We start from the raw sequence: 19,157 nt of genomic DNA on the forward strand, positions 1-19,157 counted from the left end.
CTTGTTAATTTTAGCCATTCTGACTGGTGTGAGGTGGTATCTCATTGAGGTTTTGATTTGGATTTCCCTGATGCCGAGCGATATTGAGCACTTTTTCATGTGTCTGTTGGCCATTTGGATGTCTTCTTTGGAAAAATGTCTTAGAACACCAGTTTCTTAACATGTTAGTGCAGTGGTTCTCTCCATCACCCTGTACTAACAGACTCACAGGCTACCTGATGCTTTCCATTCCCTTGGTAACACAAGCTGGCAAAATACTCACTGATCACAGTCTTTGGGTTACCTATGTTTACCTAGTATCATTGATCATTGTTTGCTCCAAACCTGTTCATGCCAGTTTTGCTTATCATTGTGTTTGAGTAATTTAATTAAGTATTGTTTAAACTAATGACATAGGAGTACAAAAAGAGATCGAAATGGATAAACTGTGGTACATCCAGTCAATGGAATAATATTTAATGCTAAAAAGAAATGAGCTATCCAACCATGAAAAGACATGGATAAAAATGTCTATTACCGAAGCAAAAGAAACCAACCTGAAAAGACTACATATTGTATGATTCCAAATATATGACTTTCAAGAAAAGGCAGAACAATGGAGACAGCAAAAAGATCAGTGGTTGCCAAGGGTTTAGAGGGGAAAGAAGGATGAACAGGCAGAATACAGAGGATTTTTAAGGTAGCGAAGCTATTCTGTATGATAGTATAATAGTGGAGAGATGCCAATTATACATTCATCAAACCCATAGGTTCACCAAGAGTGAACCGTAATGTAAACTATGGACTTTGGGTGATAATGACATGTTAGTGTATGCTCATCAGTTGTAACAGACACACCACACTGGTGTAGGTTGTTGATAGTTGGGGAGGCTGTGTGTTGGGGGTAGAGAGGGCAGGGAATATGTGGGAACTCTCTGTACTATCTGCTCAATTTTTCTATGAACTTAAAACTGCCCTAAAAAGATGATACATTTGGATTGTTCCATTGTCTTCTAGTTTTCTTTCCATAAAAAGAAACAAGCAAACCAATAAAACCACATACTAGAAAACCACACAATCTTTTTCTAGAAGAAAGATAGTACAGAACTCCAATGAGTGGGTGCATACAAAGAAAAGGCCTAAGTTCTATGTTAGAAAATTGGCAAATGTTTGTATATTTTTAAGTTAAATAAAATGTTTAAGATACCGCAAGTCATTTTTTTAAAGCATTCTCTGGTTTAACAGACTTCTTTTGATTAACAAACCAACTCTTAGTCTTGATTGCAAGGAAAGGACTTCTACTGTGTTTTGCAAGGGTTGAGGGGCAGGGGGAAGCTTTTGTTTATTTGTTTTTTGCCAAAACAAGTTTGGGAAACTTGTGGTAAATAATGTTAAAAAGGTTTCTTTGCTCCAGGCCTTCTCAGAGCCTTTACTATAATAGTGTGCACTATAAAGTTCCAAAAGAGAGTGTATGAAATATTCTTTATTTTTAAAAAATTTTTTATTTAAATTCAAGTCAGTTAATGTATAGTGTATTATTAGGTTCAGGGTAGAGTTTAGTGATTCATCAGTTACATATAACACCCAGGGCTCATTACATCAAGTGTCCTCCCTAATGCCCATCACCCAATTACCCCATCCCCCCACCCACTGTAATGTTCTTTAAATTTATTTAACCACAGAACACTTTTTTCCGCTCATGAGTATCTATCATCCACTCAAGGGACTAGTGTTCTGGGGAGCAGTTTGAGAAACACAGGAGTAGAAAATACATACATACATACATATGCTTGAAGCAATAAGGTTCCAACCTACCCACCTTCTGGGGACCCCTGGCTGGTCAGGAGAATGTTGGTTGGCAGTTGGATGCCTTCAAGTTTCAGTTCTGCTCAGCTCAGGACCCAGGAGCCACTTAGGCAGAGGCTAGTGGTTGTGTTAGAGAAGTGAAATGCTATGAAACCAAAATGCCTTTCCTAGAGGGAGGAGGCTGACTAGAGGGTAGGGAGAGTGTTCATAGAGGGAGTGAGGGGAAGTGGTTTGGCCACCAGGAAGTCAAAGTTTCCTCCAGTCAAAGGACCTGGGAACAGAGGGAGAGGAAAGAACAAAACGCTAATTTAACCTCCAGTGTGCTGTCTCCTTCCCACCTCCATGCTGCAGTCTAAAACTGCTTCAGCTTAAAGACGCCATGACCACACACACACACACACACACACACACACACACACACTGAAAATGAGACCCATTTGGAGACCACAAACTCCACTTGGCCAGGAATTACTTCTCTTGGATGAATTCAACTCTCCCTGGCTTCCCCTTACTCCTGCCTACAGAAGTACTTGCATGTTTGAACTTGAACTCATGAGGAAGAAGTATGGTGGGAAGATTTCCCAGCACTTTGGTAAAATACTTAATACTTCCCTTTCAGCTGAAAAAAAAAAAAATACGTCCCCTTCAGCTGAGCCCAGAGCTAAACCCTAAAACCACCCCTGTGGGCATTTGCCAGGTGATGGCCCCCAAACCAGAAGTGTGTGGCAGATGTGGTCCCTCACCAGGCTTTTCTGTGAGCCAGAGACCTACCGCTAATGTATCCTGGAAAAAGTATCCAATTTCTTGTCTGAAAATTTTCTGAAATATACATGAGCTCTGTTTTGTCAAAGCTTAGACTTAACAAAAAGTCTTAAACGTCTTAAGAAGTGTGAACTTCTAGGCACATTAACTCTATTGGATTTTCCACGTCAACTATGCCAGGACAGTGGTATTATGTCTACTTACCTTTATTATCCTAAAGGAAAAACAAAGTCAGATTTCTGTTTATGATGGAAAGTATCCAACTGTGGAATTCTGGAACCCCAGAATTTTCAAAATCAGGACCACCCAATAAATAAGATAATTGCAAGGGGCTCCTGCTCTGTCAAAGCCACATTTCTGAGAGGATTGTGCTGGATGCTTCCCCTTTTGGGCACCACATCTCCTGTCAGAAAAAATGAAAGTATGAGTAGGAAATCACATCTGAAATTAGAAACAGCTGGGGACAGGGAGTAGCCCTGTGTGTACTCTTGGTGTGGCCAGCACCCCCACAACAGAAAAGGGAGTGGGGCAGGGCTTGGCTTCTACCTCTGACTCCATAGGTTTCTCTTTGTTTCCAGACTCCCCTGGGGCCATGCACAAGGAAGTAGACCCTACCCAACATAATTAAACATACACATACACAACTTGCTCTCCCATATGGAAGTTAAAGAGTGTTGATATATTTACACAGCTCCAGCACTGTCATATTAAGTTTTGACTTTTTTAACAGCTAATACATTTACCTGATTCAAAACTCAAAACAATATAAAAATATATGTGTTTAGAGATCTCGTTGCCACTACTGACCCCCTTTTGTCACCCCATGTAAACATTTTGGTTAGTTTTTTAAATATATACTATCAATGCTTCTTTATGCATATACTAATTCATTATTTTATCCAATATCTGTTTACTGAGCACCTAGTATGTGCCATACTACTATATTTTAGGCCCTGTTTGGGGGATACATCCTTACTTTCATGGAGCAAAACTCCTTACTCTTGTGGATTTTATCATCTAGAAGGGGATAGGCAGATAATAAGCAATAAACAGAAGAAATAAGAAAATAATGGAGTAAGGAGGATGGTGGTGTGGAATTTTGAAGCAGGCACATTGCAATTTTAAATAGGGTGGTCAGGAGAAAGTGACACATTGAGCAAAGTTTGAAGGTGATGAGGGAGTTAGATACTATGTGGGTATCTGGGCAGACAGATAAACAGACAAAAGAACAGCCCATCCAGAAGAACAGCCCACACAGAGGACCTAAGTACCCACCATGCTTATGGAACAGAAAGATCCAAGTGTGGCTGGAATGGAGAGAGTGAGGGAGAGTAGTAGGAAATGAAACCAGAGAGGAAGAGTGAAAAGAGGACGGATCACTTAGGGCCTACTCTTAGTGTTTACTCTGAACGTAATGGGGAGCCTGTCCCAGATTTTGAGTGACATGATCTGACATATTTTATTTTGTTTTATTTTATTTTTATTCTAAAAGATGTATTTATTCATTTGAGGGGAGAGGGGCAGAGGGAAGGGGGGAGAGAGAATCTCAAGCAGACTCCCTACTGACCATGGAGCCCAACTCGGGGCTAGATCTCACAACCCTGAGATCATGACCTGAGCCAAAATTAAGAGTCCGATGCTTAACCGATTGAGCCACCCAGGTGCTCCTGATCTGACATATTTTAATGGAATCTCTCTGGCTGCTGTTTGAGAATGGACTGTAAAGGAAAAAGTGTGGAAGAAGGGAGAGGCTACTTTGGAGGCTACTGTAATAATCTGAGCATGGGGAGATGGTGGCTCAAACAAGGTTGGGAGCAGTGGAAGTATTACATGGTCAGATTCAAGGCATATTATTGAAGTAACCACTAATGGATTGTGTATTGGGTGTGGGAGAAAGAGAAGAGTCCATGATAACTCCAAGATTTTTGACCCGAGAAACTGGGAAAATAGAATTGCCATCAGCTGAGATGGCAAGTTAGGGAGGGAAGATCAAGAATTTATTTATGCCCAAATGACATTTAAAATGCCTTTTAGACATCCAAGAAGAGATGCCAGGTGACTTTTGGATCTAAATTTGAAGGTTGTGAGCATATGGATGATGTTTAGCCATGAGACTAAATGAGATAGCCAAGGGAGTGAATGTAGATAGAAAAAAAGGAGGTGAACCAAGGGCTGAGTCTGAGGACACTTAATGTTAAGAGCTGGAGGTGGGGAGGGGAAAAGGAGAACCAGCAAAAGGGACCTAGAAGGAACAAACAGCAAGAAGAAAACTAGGACAGAGTGGTATCCCCATGTCTAGTGATGAAAGTTTCTCAGCAGGAGGAATGTGACAAATTATGTGACATGCTTCTGGTAGTCGAGTAAAATGAATGTTTTTAGTCATGTTGAGGTCACTGGTACTTAATACAAAATCAGTTTCAGGGAAGCTGTGGGGGAAAAAGCAGGTCAGTAGGCTTAAGAAGGATTTTGAGAGAAGTCACAGACAGTAAAGATAGGCCTTTCTTTCTGAGAGTTTTGCAAAAAAAAGGGGGGAGCAAAGGAATGAAGCAATAGCTGACAGGGGAAGTGGGGTTAAAAGACGGATTTTTATGAAGTGGGAGAAATAACGTGTGATATTGTGAAAGACCGAGGAAAGAGGGGAGAAGTGATACTGGAGAATGCTGTACTTCTGGAGTGATAATCTTGAATAGGCTTGAGGGGATAGCTCCTCCTTTATTATATTTATCACATCTTTCTTATGAAAGATGAGAATATCTTTATATTCACTGTTCCTCACCTGGCGTTTTTCATATAATAAACTCTGGTTCTTTCCATATCAATACATGGAGAAGGTTCTTTTTTATAGCTGCATACTATTCCATTGGAAGGATATACCACAGTTTATGTGTTGCTTCCAAGCTACTGCTGTCCTAAACAATGTTACTCTGAATAACTGTGTATATGCCTCATCTCATATGTCAGCCTGTTGCTACTTCAATCCATAGTCTGTCAGCTCTCAACATTTCTAGTCTATGACTATAAATATAATAGCTCTTCATTTCTTTCTTTCTTTTTTAAGATTTTATTTATTTATTTGACAGGGAGAGAGACAGCGAGAGAGGGGAGTGTTCAAGCAGGGGGAGTGGGAGAGGGAGAAGCAGGCTTCCCACTGAGCAGGAAGCCCAATGAGGGGCTCGATCCCAGAACCCTGGGATCATGACCTGAGCCGAAGGCAGACGCTTAATGACTGAGCCACCCAGGCGCCCGCTCTTCATTTATTTCTGTTAGTTGTGTTAGGCCAAAATAATTGTTCAGATATATGTAGGGACTTAATGAAAATAGATATGTTGGATCAACAATAACATTTGATTCAGGATTTTTAGTTATGATAACAGAATATTGGAAGGCAGCTATGCTAACCACTATACCACCAACGCTCCGGCAATAACAGAATATTGTTCACTGGGCTTCAGAGGTACTTTTCCAAATCTTTTCATTAGGAATCTTGTTAGAGATCTTCCTTATTCCTATGTTCTGGAGGATTCTGTGACCTCAACCAACTCCTCCCCTGCCCCTGCCTCACCCATTAGTTTTTGTGTATTTGGAAATACCAGTTTCTTGTGTCCAGTGTTATGTCTCAGAGAGTAGCCATTAATTGTTGTTTAATGTTTCACGACACTAGCATTGGTGTGTTTCTCCCCCTAGACCTTTGGAAGCACCATGTCATGAAAGAAAACTTTTCTGTTAGCAGACCACAGATAGTTGAAAAATTTAAACAGAGATTAATGGAAAATTACCAGGATGGTGGACTAGAAGTATGTATTGAAAGTTAGTCATTTTAGAGTGTGTTTTTTTGTAACAGAAACCCAAACAAGGAAGACTTTCCCTTTAACACATTTCCTAATGCTTCCCTTACTCCCTTAGAATAAAGATATGAATTCTGAGGCTTAACTCAAAGTAGTAATCACTTGTTATCATTTTAATTTTGGAAAAAGATTGATTTCTAATAAATTATGGGAGAGAAATTATAATATGCATGTTGGCTAATTTCAGATTTGGCCAGTTTTTAAAAGTAACCTTGGAGTTTGTTGATGAATAAGTTGTTTTTAGCAACATTTCCTGCGTTGATTTTTTATTTTTTTATTTTATTATTTTTTTTAAAGAGTTTTATTTATTTATCTGACAGAGCGAGAGAGAGAACACGTAGGCAGAGCAGGAGGCAGAAGGAGAGGGAGAAACAGGCTCTCCGCTGAGCAGGGAGCCCAACGCAGGGCTCGATCCCAGGACCCTGGGATCATGACCTGAGCCGAAGGCAGACGCCTAACTGACTGAGCCACCCAGGCACCCCCTATTTTATTATTTTTAAAAAATTTTTTTGAGAGAGAAAGAGAGAGTGCACGTGTGCATACACACGCATGCCAGTGAGGGGTGGAAGAGAGGTGGAGAGGGAGAGAGAGAATCCCAAGCAGACTCCATGCCCAGCGCAGAGCCCAACATGGGGCTCTATTTCACGACCCTGAGATCATGACCTGAGCAGAAATCAAGAGTTGGATGCTTAACTGACTACACCTCCCAGGCACGCCCTGTGTTAGTTTTTTAATATAGAAAATTTAGAAGAGAGAAACTAAAATAGCCTATAATTCCACTACCTAGAAAACATTTTTTAAATGTATAATACAAAAAAAAAAATATATCAGAAAGGTAACATTTCCAGCCCTCCTTCACTGTACCATCCCCAGTTCTCTCCCCACAAAGGAAATCAGTATCCACAATATTTTGTGTTTATATATATATTTGAATCCATAACTGTATATAATAATATATTTAATAACAATAATATGTATTTAATACATACAATACACATATACACAGTCCTTGGAGTTTTCAACTGTTGACTATTTCTAGACAGTGCTGAAAAGGCAGAATAAGAGAGTGTATGTGGCGCGGCGCCTGGGTGGCTCAGTCGTTAAGCGTCTGCCTTCGGCTCAGGTCATGATCCCAGGGTCCTGGGATCGAGTCCCGCATCGGGCTCCCTGCTCCGCGGGAAGCCTGCTTCTCCCTCTCCCACTCCCCCATGCTTGTGTTCCCTCTCTTGCTATGTCTCTCTCTCTGTCAAATAAATAAATAAAATCTTTAAAAAAAAGAGAGAGAGAGAGTGTATGTGGCTCTATGGCCATAGCAGAGCTTTCAGGATCATTAACAAATGAAGCATAAGTACATTAGGTAGATATGAATCCAGCTGCCTTTGAAATTCAACCATTTTTTTTAAACCCGATTTAACAAAATATGCTTAATTTTTTAAAACAATATTTCCGTCAAACTTTTATTTTTCTAAGCTCTTCAAATATTCCCCATAATTTTATAATAAACACTTCAGTTTCTAATTACGAGGTAGAGAATTCACTAGCTTGCTGGGGACACTTTTTCCTCAGAGCTTGATGATTTACACATATTTCATTTAAGCTTTCAATTACACCCAAATGTGGTCCTGTGTATTCTGATGAGGAGGTGAAGTGGTTCCTTTTGGTCCCTGCAGCTCAGAGATTCTCACCAGAGTGATTAGGGTAGGGCATGCTTAGAAATATGTTTGAAGCAAAAAATTTGGTGGCTCTCCTTAAAAAAAGGAAAGAAATTCTGACATGTGCTTCATCATGGATGAAGTTTAAAGACCTTATGCTCAGTGAAAAAGGCCAGTCACAAAAGCATAAATGCTACATGATTCCGATTCTGTGAAGTACCCACAGTAGTCAAATTCATAGAGACAGAAAGTAGAATGGTGGTTGTTAGGAGCTGGGGAGAGGGGGATGGGGAGTTGGTGTTTAGTAGGAACAAGTGTCTCAGTTGTGCAAGATGCAAAGAGTTCTAGAGATTGCACAACAGTGTGAATGTACTTAATGCCACTGAAGTTTACACTTAAAAATTGTCTAAATGGTGGCGCCTGGCTGACTCAGTTGGTAGAGCATGTGACTCTTAATCTCGGAGTCAAGAATTCGAGGCCCACCTTGAGTGTGGAGATTACTTAAAAAAAAAAAAAAAGGTTTCAATGGCAAATGTTATGTGATGTATATTTTACCACAATAAAAACAAACAAAAAGTCTGTGGCTCAAGATATGCTCAACCCCTATGTATATGCTTTACTCCAACATTAAAGATGGGATTGTCTAGGAAAGAAATGTGGATATTAGGGCAAACCCGTATTAGGTATAACTGAAACCCAAGGTACACTGAAGAGGTTGTTGACTGCCTGCCAGTGTCTTGGAATCAGAGGACACCAGGACGTTAGATCCCTCCAAACTCTATGCCTGGTGGACCTCTAGCCTCTTCTGGATCATCTGTAATGACAGGGAACTCACTCTCTTGCAAGCCCACCTGCCCTCCCCAGCCATTCCTGGTAGCTCTTGTTTTAAGCAGCTCTTACTGAGTTGGCTTTGGCCTCCCCACCATCTCCATCATGGATCCTAGTTCTGTCCCTGGGACATCACAGGTCATGGTTCTGACCCCTTACAACAAGACTTTAGGTATCCAAAGGCAGGTCAGTCTGAGAAACTCAATTAAGCACCATTGCTAGCATGTGTGAAGCCTCGGTAAAATTACAACGAAGGGCCTGCTCTGATGGCACAAACCCAAACGAGTGCCCCTCTGGGTGGTGGGTTACAAATTGTTACACCTTCCTCCAGATGGGTGCGGCCCAAGCCAGGGCACATGAACTGGCAAAGGGAGCAGGCGCTGGGCTCCTCCCTCACCTGGGCGCCTCTGTGCAGAGGACCTGAGCCCAGCCTTCTCTTCTTCAGACTAAACCTCTTTCATGTCCTTCAATCACCTTATATGAGCAGCCCTCCCATCCTGATCAGTCCCCTCTAAATGCAAGATCGTCTGACCAGTGGAAAGTGTACTTGTCCTGTGTGATCTGCTTTGATTAATGCCCATGAGTGTGCTGGGTATTGGCAGCTGCTTCACGGATGACTCATGAGGCTAACAGTCACCTGAAGCCCGCACGTTGCCTTCAGGCATCCTGCTGCTGCCATATTATTAGCCTTTTTCTTACTCAATTTAGTCCACTCTGAACTTCTTGAAATCCCTAAAAATCTGGATTTTTATCATCCAGCACACTCTCTCTCCCTCCCAGGTTCATGTCAGCCTGCCCTCGATCTCCTCATTGAATTTATTACTGACAATGTATGCCAGAACAGGCCCCAAGCCCTGTGCTACCCCCTTAGGGTCCCCTTCAGGCTGACCCCACTCTCTGGGCACAGTCTTTCTGTGGCCAGCCGCCCATCCGTTGTACTGTTGCCCAGTCTATGTTCTCCATTGGTCCACAAGGACATCATGAGGAACCTTTCCAGATACGCTGCTGAAATCCAGGTACACCGCATGCACTCTATTTCCTGAGGAAAAGGTTCATCTGACCTGATTTTTCTTGAATCCATATTGGCCTCTAGTGATCTTTTCTTCCTTCTCCAAATTCTAAAAAAACCAGCCTTTCACAATCAGTTCTAACATCTTGCCCAAATTTTATACCAAACACACTGACCTAAAGTTAGAGACTGACCTTTATTGCGAATCAGAACTATAATAGTCTATTGTGTGGATTCCAGAACCATTTCCATTCATATGCCAAAAGTCATTCATTCATTTAGCCAGTGTTTATAGATCTCCTATTTTTTTTTTCTAGGCACTTTATTAGATTAAAGGCAAAAGGTACAGTTCTTGCCCTCAAAGAGCTTATGGAATCAGGTGGCCCACAAGTGTCAGGAAAAGGTACTTTACATTAAATGCTTTGAGAGAGGCATACACAGGAGATACAACCCACCTAGGGGGTAGGGAAGAAATAGTCAGGGAAGACTTCCTGGAGGAGGTGTTGTCTGGGCCAAGTCTTAAAGCACAAATGGGAGTTAGCCAAATGAAGAGGGGCTGGGGAAGGAAGGTAGAGAAATTTAAGAAGGGAGTATAGCAGAGTTCAGAGGAGGACATTGAAAAGGTGGACAGGACCGGTTGCTGAACGGCCTTGTAGGCAATCCTTAGGAGTCAGGATTTCATCCCAGAGTCAGTGGGAAGTCACTGAAGCATTTTGTCAGCAGAAGTGGGTTTTAGAAACATCATCAAAACACCTTGTGCATGCCTGATATTAGACCAATTATGAGGGGCTCCAAGATGAAACAAACCACAGAAGTGCAATTTGCTCCCAGCAAAGCCAGACTTTTGCCATAACAAGGCCTAGCACCTGCCAGGCTTCACCCCAGGCTGGCTCTCCAGAAGAATCTGGTGATTTTCCAGCCAGTGCCATTCATCACAGTTCAGGTTTAACTGTTGGTGAAGAAATCAGCCCATGGGAGGGCATGGTCTTCACTCTGTGGTTTTATGGAACCCAAGGACCTGCCCTGAAGGGGAAGTTGGAAGATGAACCTACTTCATGCTGCATTTTGAGACAGAGCCGACATTTAGTGACCTAGGAAGGCAAGGGTAGGTTGCAGAAGAGCTTTTAAGAAACACAGTAACAAAATACAATTTCTCTGGCCTCTGGAGATGCTCAAGGGGGTCCTGGCCATTCCTACACCTCTGGTGTAACACAGACTCACCCAGAGGTGCATTACACTGGCTAAGAGGGGATGGTAGAAGGCCACTGATGTTCAAATCTGCATTTCTGTTTGTTGGCTATCTGCTATGATGGCTATGGTGATATTAGTTTGAGAAGTGTTGGCCCTGCCAAAAAGTTGCTGGAGGCTTTATGGGTACGCTCAGGTCCAGAGACTGCCGTCCAGGACAGTGAGGGGTGAGTCCCTGTGGCCGATTCCAAGCACTGGGCCCAGCCCACCTGGACAGGGTCACCAGCCACACCCTGATGGCCTTGAATATGGTCTCACAACTCCTCAATGTTTCAGGCTTTCATCATATTCAGTCTGGGAAATGTTTCCTTTGTCATTACTAAATTTATGTAGCCTCAACCCTGTCACCATTAAGAAGTCAAGGGCCAGGGGATGGAATCTTGGTTCCCCTTGCCTTGATGTCAGAAGCTAAATCTGGCTGTCCTACTGCTCACTTTCCAGAGCAGGGTGGATTGCCCTCACTCCCACCCCCCTGAAGGGGCCCCTTGAGGAGGCCCTAGATGAGGGAGGGAGGCTGAGTACCCTGCCCTGACTGCCTGGCTCCCATTCATGAAATCCCCCATGAGCAGAGGGTTTCATCTACGGTCTCCATTCTGCATCTCTTCAATGCACCCAAGCTGCTGTGGCTGATGATCTTTACAAAAGCTTTACTATCTTTTCATTAGGGTATACATTTTATTTACATGTACATTTTCATATATAATTATCTTAATTGTGTATACATATTATGATTATATTAGAAAATAGAAATATGATGTATTAGAAAATACACTCATTAGCTTACCCTCACTGACAACTACTATTATTATGTTGGCATATTTCCTTCCAAACTTTATTTATCATTTTTTTATTCGTTAACTTTTTAAAACCAAATTAGATCATTCTATATGCCCTTTTATTATAGTGTACTTATTTTCACTTGAGTACATGTTATCAACACATTTCCTTGTCAATAAACATTTATGTCCACAGCAGAATTTTTGGTGGCTGTCTAGTATTTCATTTGTACAGAGAGGTGAGAAAGAGTCAACCTGTTTCCCTTTATTAGGCACTTTTGATCATTTCCATTTCTCTTTTTGTTGGAAAGGCTACTATAAAGAACATCTGCTTATGTATATTTTTGTGTGTCATTTTATTATCCCCTAAAGATGAAGTTCTGGAAGAGGAATGACTGGGCCAAAGGGCACAAACATTTTAAAATCTTTTCACAGATATAGCTAGTCTGCCCTCCAAAACGTCACCCTGATTTCCCTTGCCATCAGCAGTGGTGAGCGACCCACTTCCCTCACTCCATCGGGACTGAGTTCTATCACTGTTTGCCGTCTCTGCTAGTTTGTCTCAGTAACTCACCTTGGTAAAGCCTGGCTGGGCTTTCTCTGGAGGTCAGTGGGGGCACGGAGGTATACTGGGCCTCACAGGGACAAGCAAGTCAGAGACACAGGACCCACCCCAGGCCAGAAACTTCTGTAGCACACTGCCAGTGAGCCTGGAGCCCTCCTGACCCTGGAAGTATCACAGATAATGCTCATGTATGCATGCGGGCTGGGTCTTGGAGTAGGCCCCCTAAGACACCCAGGTACACACACAGACACGCTTACTGATACACACACAGGGACACACATAGACACAGAGACCTATACAGACAGTCACAGAGACATCCACAGAGACATAGACATACATATACATATACACTAATGGATACAGACACACAAACATCCACAAATGTACGCAGATGCACTCACTGATATGGACACATAGAGACACACGTGAGCACTCACCTGGACTTGCAGGCCCTAAGCAGATAGATCTGTCCTATCTTCTATACATTGGCTCCCATTTCTCTCCAGAGCCAAAATCTTAGCTTGCCTTGGAGGGATGGACTTTTCCTCTGTTCCTTAATGGCTACCTCTTCAAAAGGGAGCCCGATCTCTTAGAGAAAGGGAAGGAGTGAGACTGCCAAAAGAGTAGCAGTATGTCCCTTCAACCAGAGCAAGAGGGGCCCCTGCCGGATGCTCATTCTTCAGAGGGCTCCTCTGGCTCATCTCCAGCCCCACTGTCCCTCACAGGGTGAGAAATACCCACAGCTAAGGGGACATGCCCACTCAGATTTCTGGCCTTCCTTCTAGACCACACTTCAGGAGCCTGGTATCCTGGAATTCTCCCTGGAAATTCTCCCGATCCTGCTCCCCAAAGGGAGAGTGGGCCTTACTGACAGTGTGCATACCCCAGCCTGAGGGGTGGTCCAGAGCAGCTGTGTAGGGATGTAGATAGCCGGAGTGTCTATTTGCATGCACGTGAGAACCCTCCACAGTGTGATGTGGGGCCAGAGGTGGGAAAAGAAGGGGGTCATACTGTAAACTGTAAGTTGGTGAACCAGCTCTCTCTAGGTCACCACATTTCAGCATAGACCCAGAGTAATCCAAGAATGATAAAGTCAAACCTGCCCTTCCAAGTTATTTTAAAGATCTTTTTTCAAAGTAGGAGAATTAATAGTTTATTAGTTTGACTTATAGCCCTTAAATATCTAGCATACTTAGGTATGTGGCATGTAGGCCTCTATTTGAACTCTTGTCCCTGCCCTGCGAATACTAAGAGTGGACCTGAAAGAGAGACTCACAAGGCCAGAGCCCATGTTTCTCTGTGGCAGAGAAATGGACAAGGGTCTGGGAGCTAAGGCAACATGTGCCCTGGCACGTGAGGCCATCCTGCTGGAGCTGCTGTGAATAATGCCCCTTCCTTTTCAGATCACATTCAGGAAAGACCACCTTGAGGCCTGCCTCCTTTCCTTGGGTTGTGATGTGATGGCGAGAGAACGCAGCAACTTCGAGAGCTACTCCATGTGTTATGAGCATGTGTTGGAGCATGCTAGGCAGAAGCTCTGTCAAAAAGAGCAAGTATGTTCCCAGAGAGACAAGAAGTGTGATGGGGAAGGTATGGGTAGGGAGGCCCAGGACTCACTCCAAAGAGGAGACTAGAACAGAGGGTGGGGGAGGTGGTCTCACGTAAGAACGGAGGGTGAAAGCTACTCCCCAAATGTCTCCTCTTACTGGTTCACTTTCTTGGGCTCTGGTCTTCTCAGCTGCAAGGGTGATGGCCCAGCAACACTGGGTTGTGTGCTTTGGAGGTGTCTAGTGGGGAATATGAAACATTAGTGACATAGGAGCTGCCCCTCAGGGAAGATACATAGCTTACCTTCTCACCTCAGCAAACATAAAGTGCCTGTGCTGTTCCTGGTCTAGCAGAGAAGCCAGGATCCTTGAGTAAACTCTGTCTTCAGGATGTACATCATGGGTCTCACTGATGAGACTTCCTTAAAATGAGGTTCCCCTGGTGGGATCCAAGAGTCACTTCTCCTGTCCTAGATTGCACACTGTTTTAAGTGGATTACATTAGAGGTTCAGTGTTATATTACTTTTTACCTAAGAAAAGTACACAAGTCTGAGAAAAAAATCAAATGAAGCATTCAAATATCAAATGAGTCTCGGCTTCACCCCCAGTTTGGCTGATCCCTGTAGCCAAGTCTTTGGCATCAGTGTGGATACCCGGAAGTTAATGCTATCTTCTGATCTCATGTTAGGCATCCTAAAGTCCAGTGGGGCAGCAAACGCATTTGAGCTCCAGATGGAGCCCAAGGATCTGAAAATGAAGCTCCATTAACACAAATACGAGGTGTATGGAACATGTTGTGCTGAAATGAGCCGTGGTTGGAAGAATAAATGTTTGAGTTTGGTTGTGCATTGTTTTCTCCTCTTCAGGAATTAGATATTATCCAAAGAAGTTCAGATCCACTTGAAGACAACGCTGGTCAGGTAGGTCTGTTCTTACCAAAAAGCTTCTCTTTTCCAGCTCACAAATCCACATTCTCAGCAGTAGCCAGACAGGGGACTTCCTAGTGTCATTTTCTTGTGCCCCTGTCAAGAGTGGCCTATAGAAGTCTCATTAATGAAGATCCACTGCAGAAACACCTAAGGAGTGTGCTTTCACTTTTTAAGCAATAAGGGCTTTCTTATTCTTAGTTTTTTTGGTGTTTTTTGTTATTTTTTATTGCTTTGATTTTTCTTTTTTGTTGTTAGTTTTGGGTTTGGGGTTGGGGGCTTTGTTTGTTTTCTTTTGAGGCCAGCTTAAGTGAATTCCAAAGAAAAGGGATTTAGGTTGAGGTGTCAAAGAAGGCCCATTTGGAAATGGAGACGAAGACAGCTGAAGTATTTTATCCAATTAAAAAGTACCTAAGTGTGTCTCTTCTGGGGTCATTCATTCAGCAACCATTCATTGGACACCTACTATGTGTCTGGCACTGTTCCGAGACCCTTAAGCCAACCTTAGGTTCTTCCACCCATATTTGTACAACAGGATGTTCGCCTCTTTCATTAGATTCAAGGTAGAAGAGCAAATCTGACACTGATATACAAAGAACTATTCTGTAGTGGCAGTTTGGATTGCTTGAGTTATCGTCCATTAAAACAGTATTTCTGCCATTAGGTTGCAGAGCTCAGTCATACTATGATCATGGAAATCACTGCTCTAAGAGCTCGACTCACAGATTTGGAACAGGAGAATCTGAATCTCAACAAGCAGATTAGAAAAGAAGTCCAGGAAGAATATGAAGACTTAGTCCGAGCTTTGTTTGCGACGTGTGTGCACATAAAAGTAAGTGACCTGTGTCGGACGTCTGGGCAGTCCCGTGGGAGCCGAGGCTCAGTGACCTCCACAGCCTCTGCGCACACAGCGATCAACGGCAGAGTGTGTGTGGTAACAAGAGCCCACAGGGCCCACGAATTCTCCAGCACTCAGCGTTCACGGCAGGGAGGGGTCAGCAATGGGTTGTCATTATTTTGCCACGAGAGACACTGAGTTTTAGACAATTTAGATGGCTGCCGTTTTCCTCACTCTGCTGCTGCTGCCGTTGCTGCCGTCTGATTGCTGTTAAGGCAGGGTGCGGGGTGTCTCCTCTGAAACCCCAATAGCTGATATCACGGTTTTGTCTATTGAGTGCCACCATCCAAACAGGAGAGTGCAGCGCCCTGAGCCAGGCCAGACCCCAGTGTCGGTAGCAACAGGCTCCTCCTGAAAACTCACTGGGCAGATTCAGAATTTGAATTCGCTTTCAGAGAAGTTTTCAACCCGTCAAATGCCTGTCAGCCTATCTCTCCCATCCAGTGTCTGGGAGCTGCTGGCCTGTCAGGGAAGGTTGTCCATCTGGAACAGGAGAGATGGGGTGCCCATGTGCCCACGGCACAGGGTGGGGGGTGCGGTTGGAAAGCCTGTCGCTTTCTTATGATGTCTGAGCAGCTGTAAGACAGAGGCCCTAAAATGGGCCATCACAGAGCCTGGTCCAGCTGCCCCACAGATGTGAACTTCAGGACAAACCTGCCCCCTCTCTTGCTATTGGACGGCTCCCAGAGCCAACCCCCCAATGAGTCCATACTTCATTGTCTCTCCTCGGGCATTCCAGCCGGTCCCTGAAGCTGTTCCATTGAGAGGAGCTTCCACCAGTGCTCTGCCTTGGTGGATGTCAGAGAGGATTGGAGATTCCTTCCTACTTATGAAGGATCCACAAAATACAAGTGCTTACAAATATTGTAGGGTCAAAACCAAAATGCACTGAGCCTGGTACTGCAGGAGAGGGATGAACAGCCAGTGAAGTCTGGGATTTGCTCAGTCATCTTTCGGGTATGAAATTGTTGAAAATTTTCTTAAGTTTTTTTTGTTTTTTTTTTTTTTAACTTATGCCTGATTCCTAGACAGAAAGTGGATTCTCTACTTCTCCCAGGCTAAACCAGTTCCACAGGCCCCCACAAAGTGGAGAATCCCTATTCTACCCTGGGGTCCCAGGTGGGTGGTGAAGATTTTGCCATGTGGCCGGCAGTCAAACATCCTGCCGTGGCTGCCAGGCTGGGCAATACCCTCCTGCTTTCCTCTCCAGGGAAGTGGTTCAGAGATGAGAGGACACCCAACTCTCCCCCCTCACCCAAGGATGCAGGGTCTGTAGTTATACTTAGCGATGATCAAGCCCTTCCACCACAAGCCATTATCCATAAACCATTCAGAACAGGCTGTTTCATAATGAGATTTCTGCTGGAACTTAAATGGGAAGGTAGCCAGCCTGATTCCTTCCTCTACTTTATCTATTTTTAATATAGTTCCTCATTAGTGGCTCATCTATAGTGTTCTATCTGGTCGGATTCTGCTGAGTCAACCTGATAGCAAAAATCCCTAGGTTCAAATTCTCAAGCAACCTTTTGGGAGAAGAGGAGTGGTTCAGTTTTCTACCTGTGACCTTCCACTTTTCTATCCACTCACCTTACCTTGGCAGCTGACAGCCTGGGCTCTAAGATGTGTAGGGTCCACATAATGAAGCCCTGGGGATTGAAGACAACGCTAAAGGGGCTGCTAGTGAGACTTCCAGATAATACCTGAGGGAATAATTGGGTGGATGGTTTTTTCACATGAAATCATTTCTGAAAGTTGTGTTTTAGAAGGCAAAGTGACTCTTCCTTCCCTGCCCTTCTTGAACTTGAGTCTGCAATTTGCAGGAAAAGCTGGATGAGAATCAGATTAATTTGACCCAGAAAGTGTGTGAGCTCATCGGCGAAGTAAGAACAGAAGGGATCGACAATTTGAAGGGCCTAAAGACAAAATGGGGTTCTGCCAGACCCGATGAAGGAATGAAAGAAAACCCAGCCAAAGTACGTGATTTCATTTAGCAATGAGATACCAGCATTTCATCCCAGCATCTGACCCCTAGCTCACTCTGTATGCATTCCAGTCTGTGGTTTCCCCGAGAAAGCATTGCATCAGGCATTTAAAAGGGGCACTGGGGCTCCCTGCACAATTGTGTCATCCTCTGGAAGGCATGGTTCTGATGTTAGGATTTGTGCCATTCCCTCCGGGGGAAAAGTGTTGGGGGCAGGCTTTTCTGAAAGTGAGCCTCTCTCAGCAGGAGCAGCTGCAGGCCTTGGAGCAGGAGAGCAGCAGCCTGGCTGCACTGGTGTGCAAAGTGAGGAGCCTGGGCCCCTGGAGGCTGGCTGTGCAGCAGGCTCGCTTGCAGGGCCAGCTGAACAGGGCAGAGAAGGTGAGCGCCAGGGGAGGGAGGCCCCGCCCAGCAGGGAGCGGCGAGGTGGGTGGCGCCTGGCTTCCTTGGCGGCCTCGCTGCCCGGGTGGCCTGGTGGCCCATGGCAAGACCAACACGCTTAAAGGATCTGACCGTTGGGGAGTTTTCCTGGCAAGTGGCAATGTGTCAGAGCCTCCCGAGAAACAGGAAAGAGCCAGAAGTAAATGGCAAAGAAGCAAATGGGAGAACAGATCAGAGAATTTAGCACGAGGGAAGGGGAAAGATGGAGGGGGAGACTTTACCAAGGGCTTGAAGCAGCTTCATCAAAATATACTGCAAATCTTTGAGTTCCAAACATGATTATCTGAGGAAAATGAAGTAACAAATCGAAAATCTCCCTCAAGGCGAATTGAAACCAAAGCACAAAATACTAGTGGTTTGGACACTTTCACTTAGTGTTTCTGAAAGTCTTTGTTTACTCTGATCTGTCACACTGTACTTAAGCAAAGACACAGAGGAAGTGACCAGTGGGAGCTCCTTGCTACCGGAAGCTTTAAAAAACGATGGATAACTGAAGTGGTCTAGAGACTCTTGTAAACTAAAACTATGGAAAGAAAACTTATTTCCCATCTCACTGTGTTTGGGGCATTCACAGGAAGCTCTGCAAAGTAAAAAAGAGTGCTTGAGCGTCCAGCTAATGGCAGAACAAGAAGAGGTTTTATTTCGTCAACAGTTACTGGCTCGAAGGCAGGCCCTGGCCAGGGCTCAGGCCGACAACACCAGGATGCACGAGCAGCAGGAGAACCAGGTATCCGAGCCCCAGGAGCCCTCTGCCTCCCCCTCTCTGCCCTCGCTCTGCGAAGCTGCATGTGGTAATGGAAGCAGCCCCATCGCTGCCCAGAGCAGTCATCAGGGCTCCGCAGTGTGCGGCCGAGCACAGGGCGCGGCCAGAGAACCACTGCCCAGACCTCAGCTTC

The 19,157-nt window shown here is 44.2% G+C and overlaps 1 protein-coding gene across 1 annotated transcript in view; it reads left to right on the forward strand.

The window, feature by feature from the left end:
* Positions 1-19,157, forward strand: part of LOC115936501 (coiled-coil domain-containing protein 162-like) — a 62,209-nt gene that overhangs the window by 32,585 nt on the left and 10,467 nt on the right. The window contains 7 exon segments of the mRNA XM_081828783.1: positions 6,232-6,341; positions 13,874-14,023; positions 14,885-14,938; positions 15,609-15,776; positions 17,663-17,815; positions 18,070-18,201; positions 18,836-18,988. Of these exon segments, the coding sequence (XP_081684909.1) occupies positions 6,232-6,341; positions 13,874-14,023; positions 14,885-14,938; positions 15,609-15,776; positions 17,663-17,815; positions 18,070-18,201; positions 18,836-18,988 (920 nt within the window).

The sequence above is a fragment of the Leptonychotes weddellii genome, chromosome 8 (assembly GCF_054177405.1).
Source record: "Leptonychotes weddellii isolate Sample4059 chromosome 8, ASM5417740v2, whole genome shotgun sequence".
Classification (NCBI taxonomy): domain Eukaryota; kingdom Metazoa; phylum Chordata; class Mammalia; order Carnivora; family Phocidae; genus Leptonychotes; species Leptonychotes weddellii.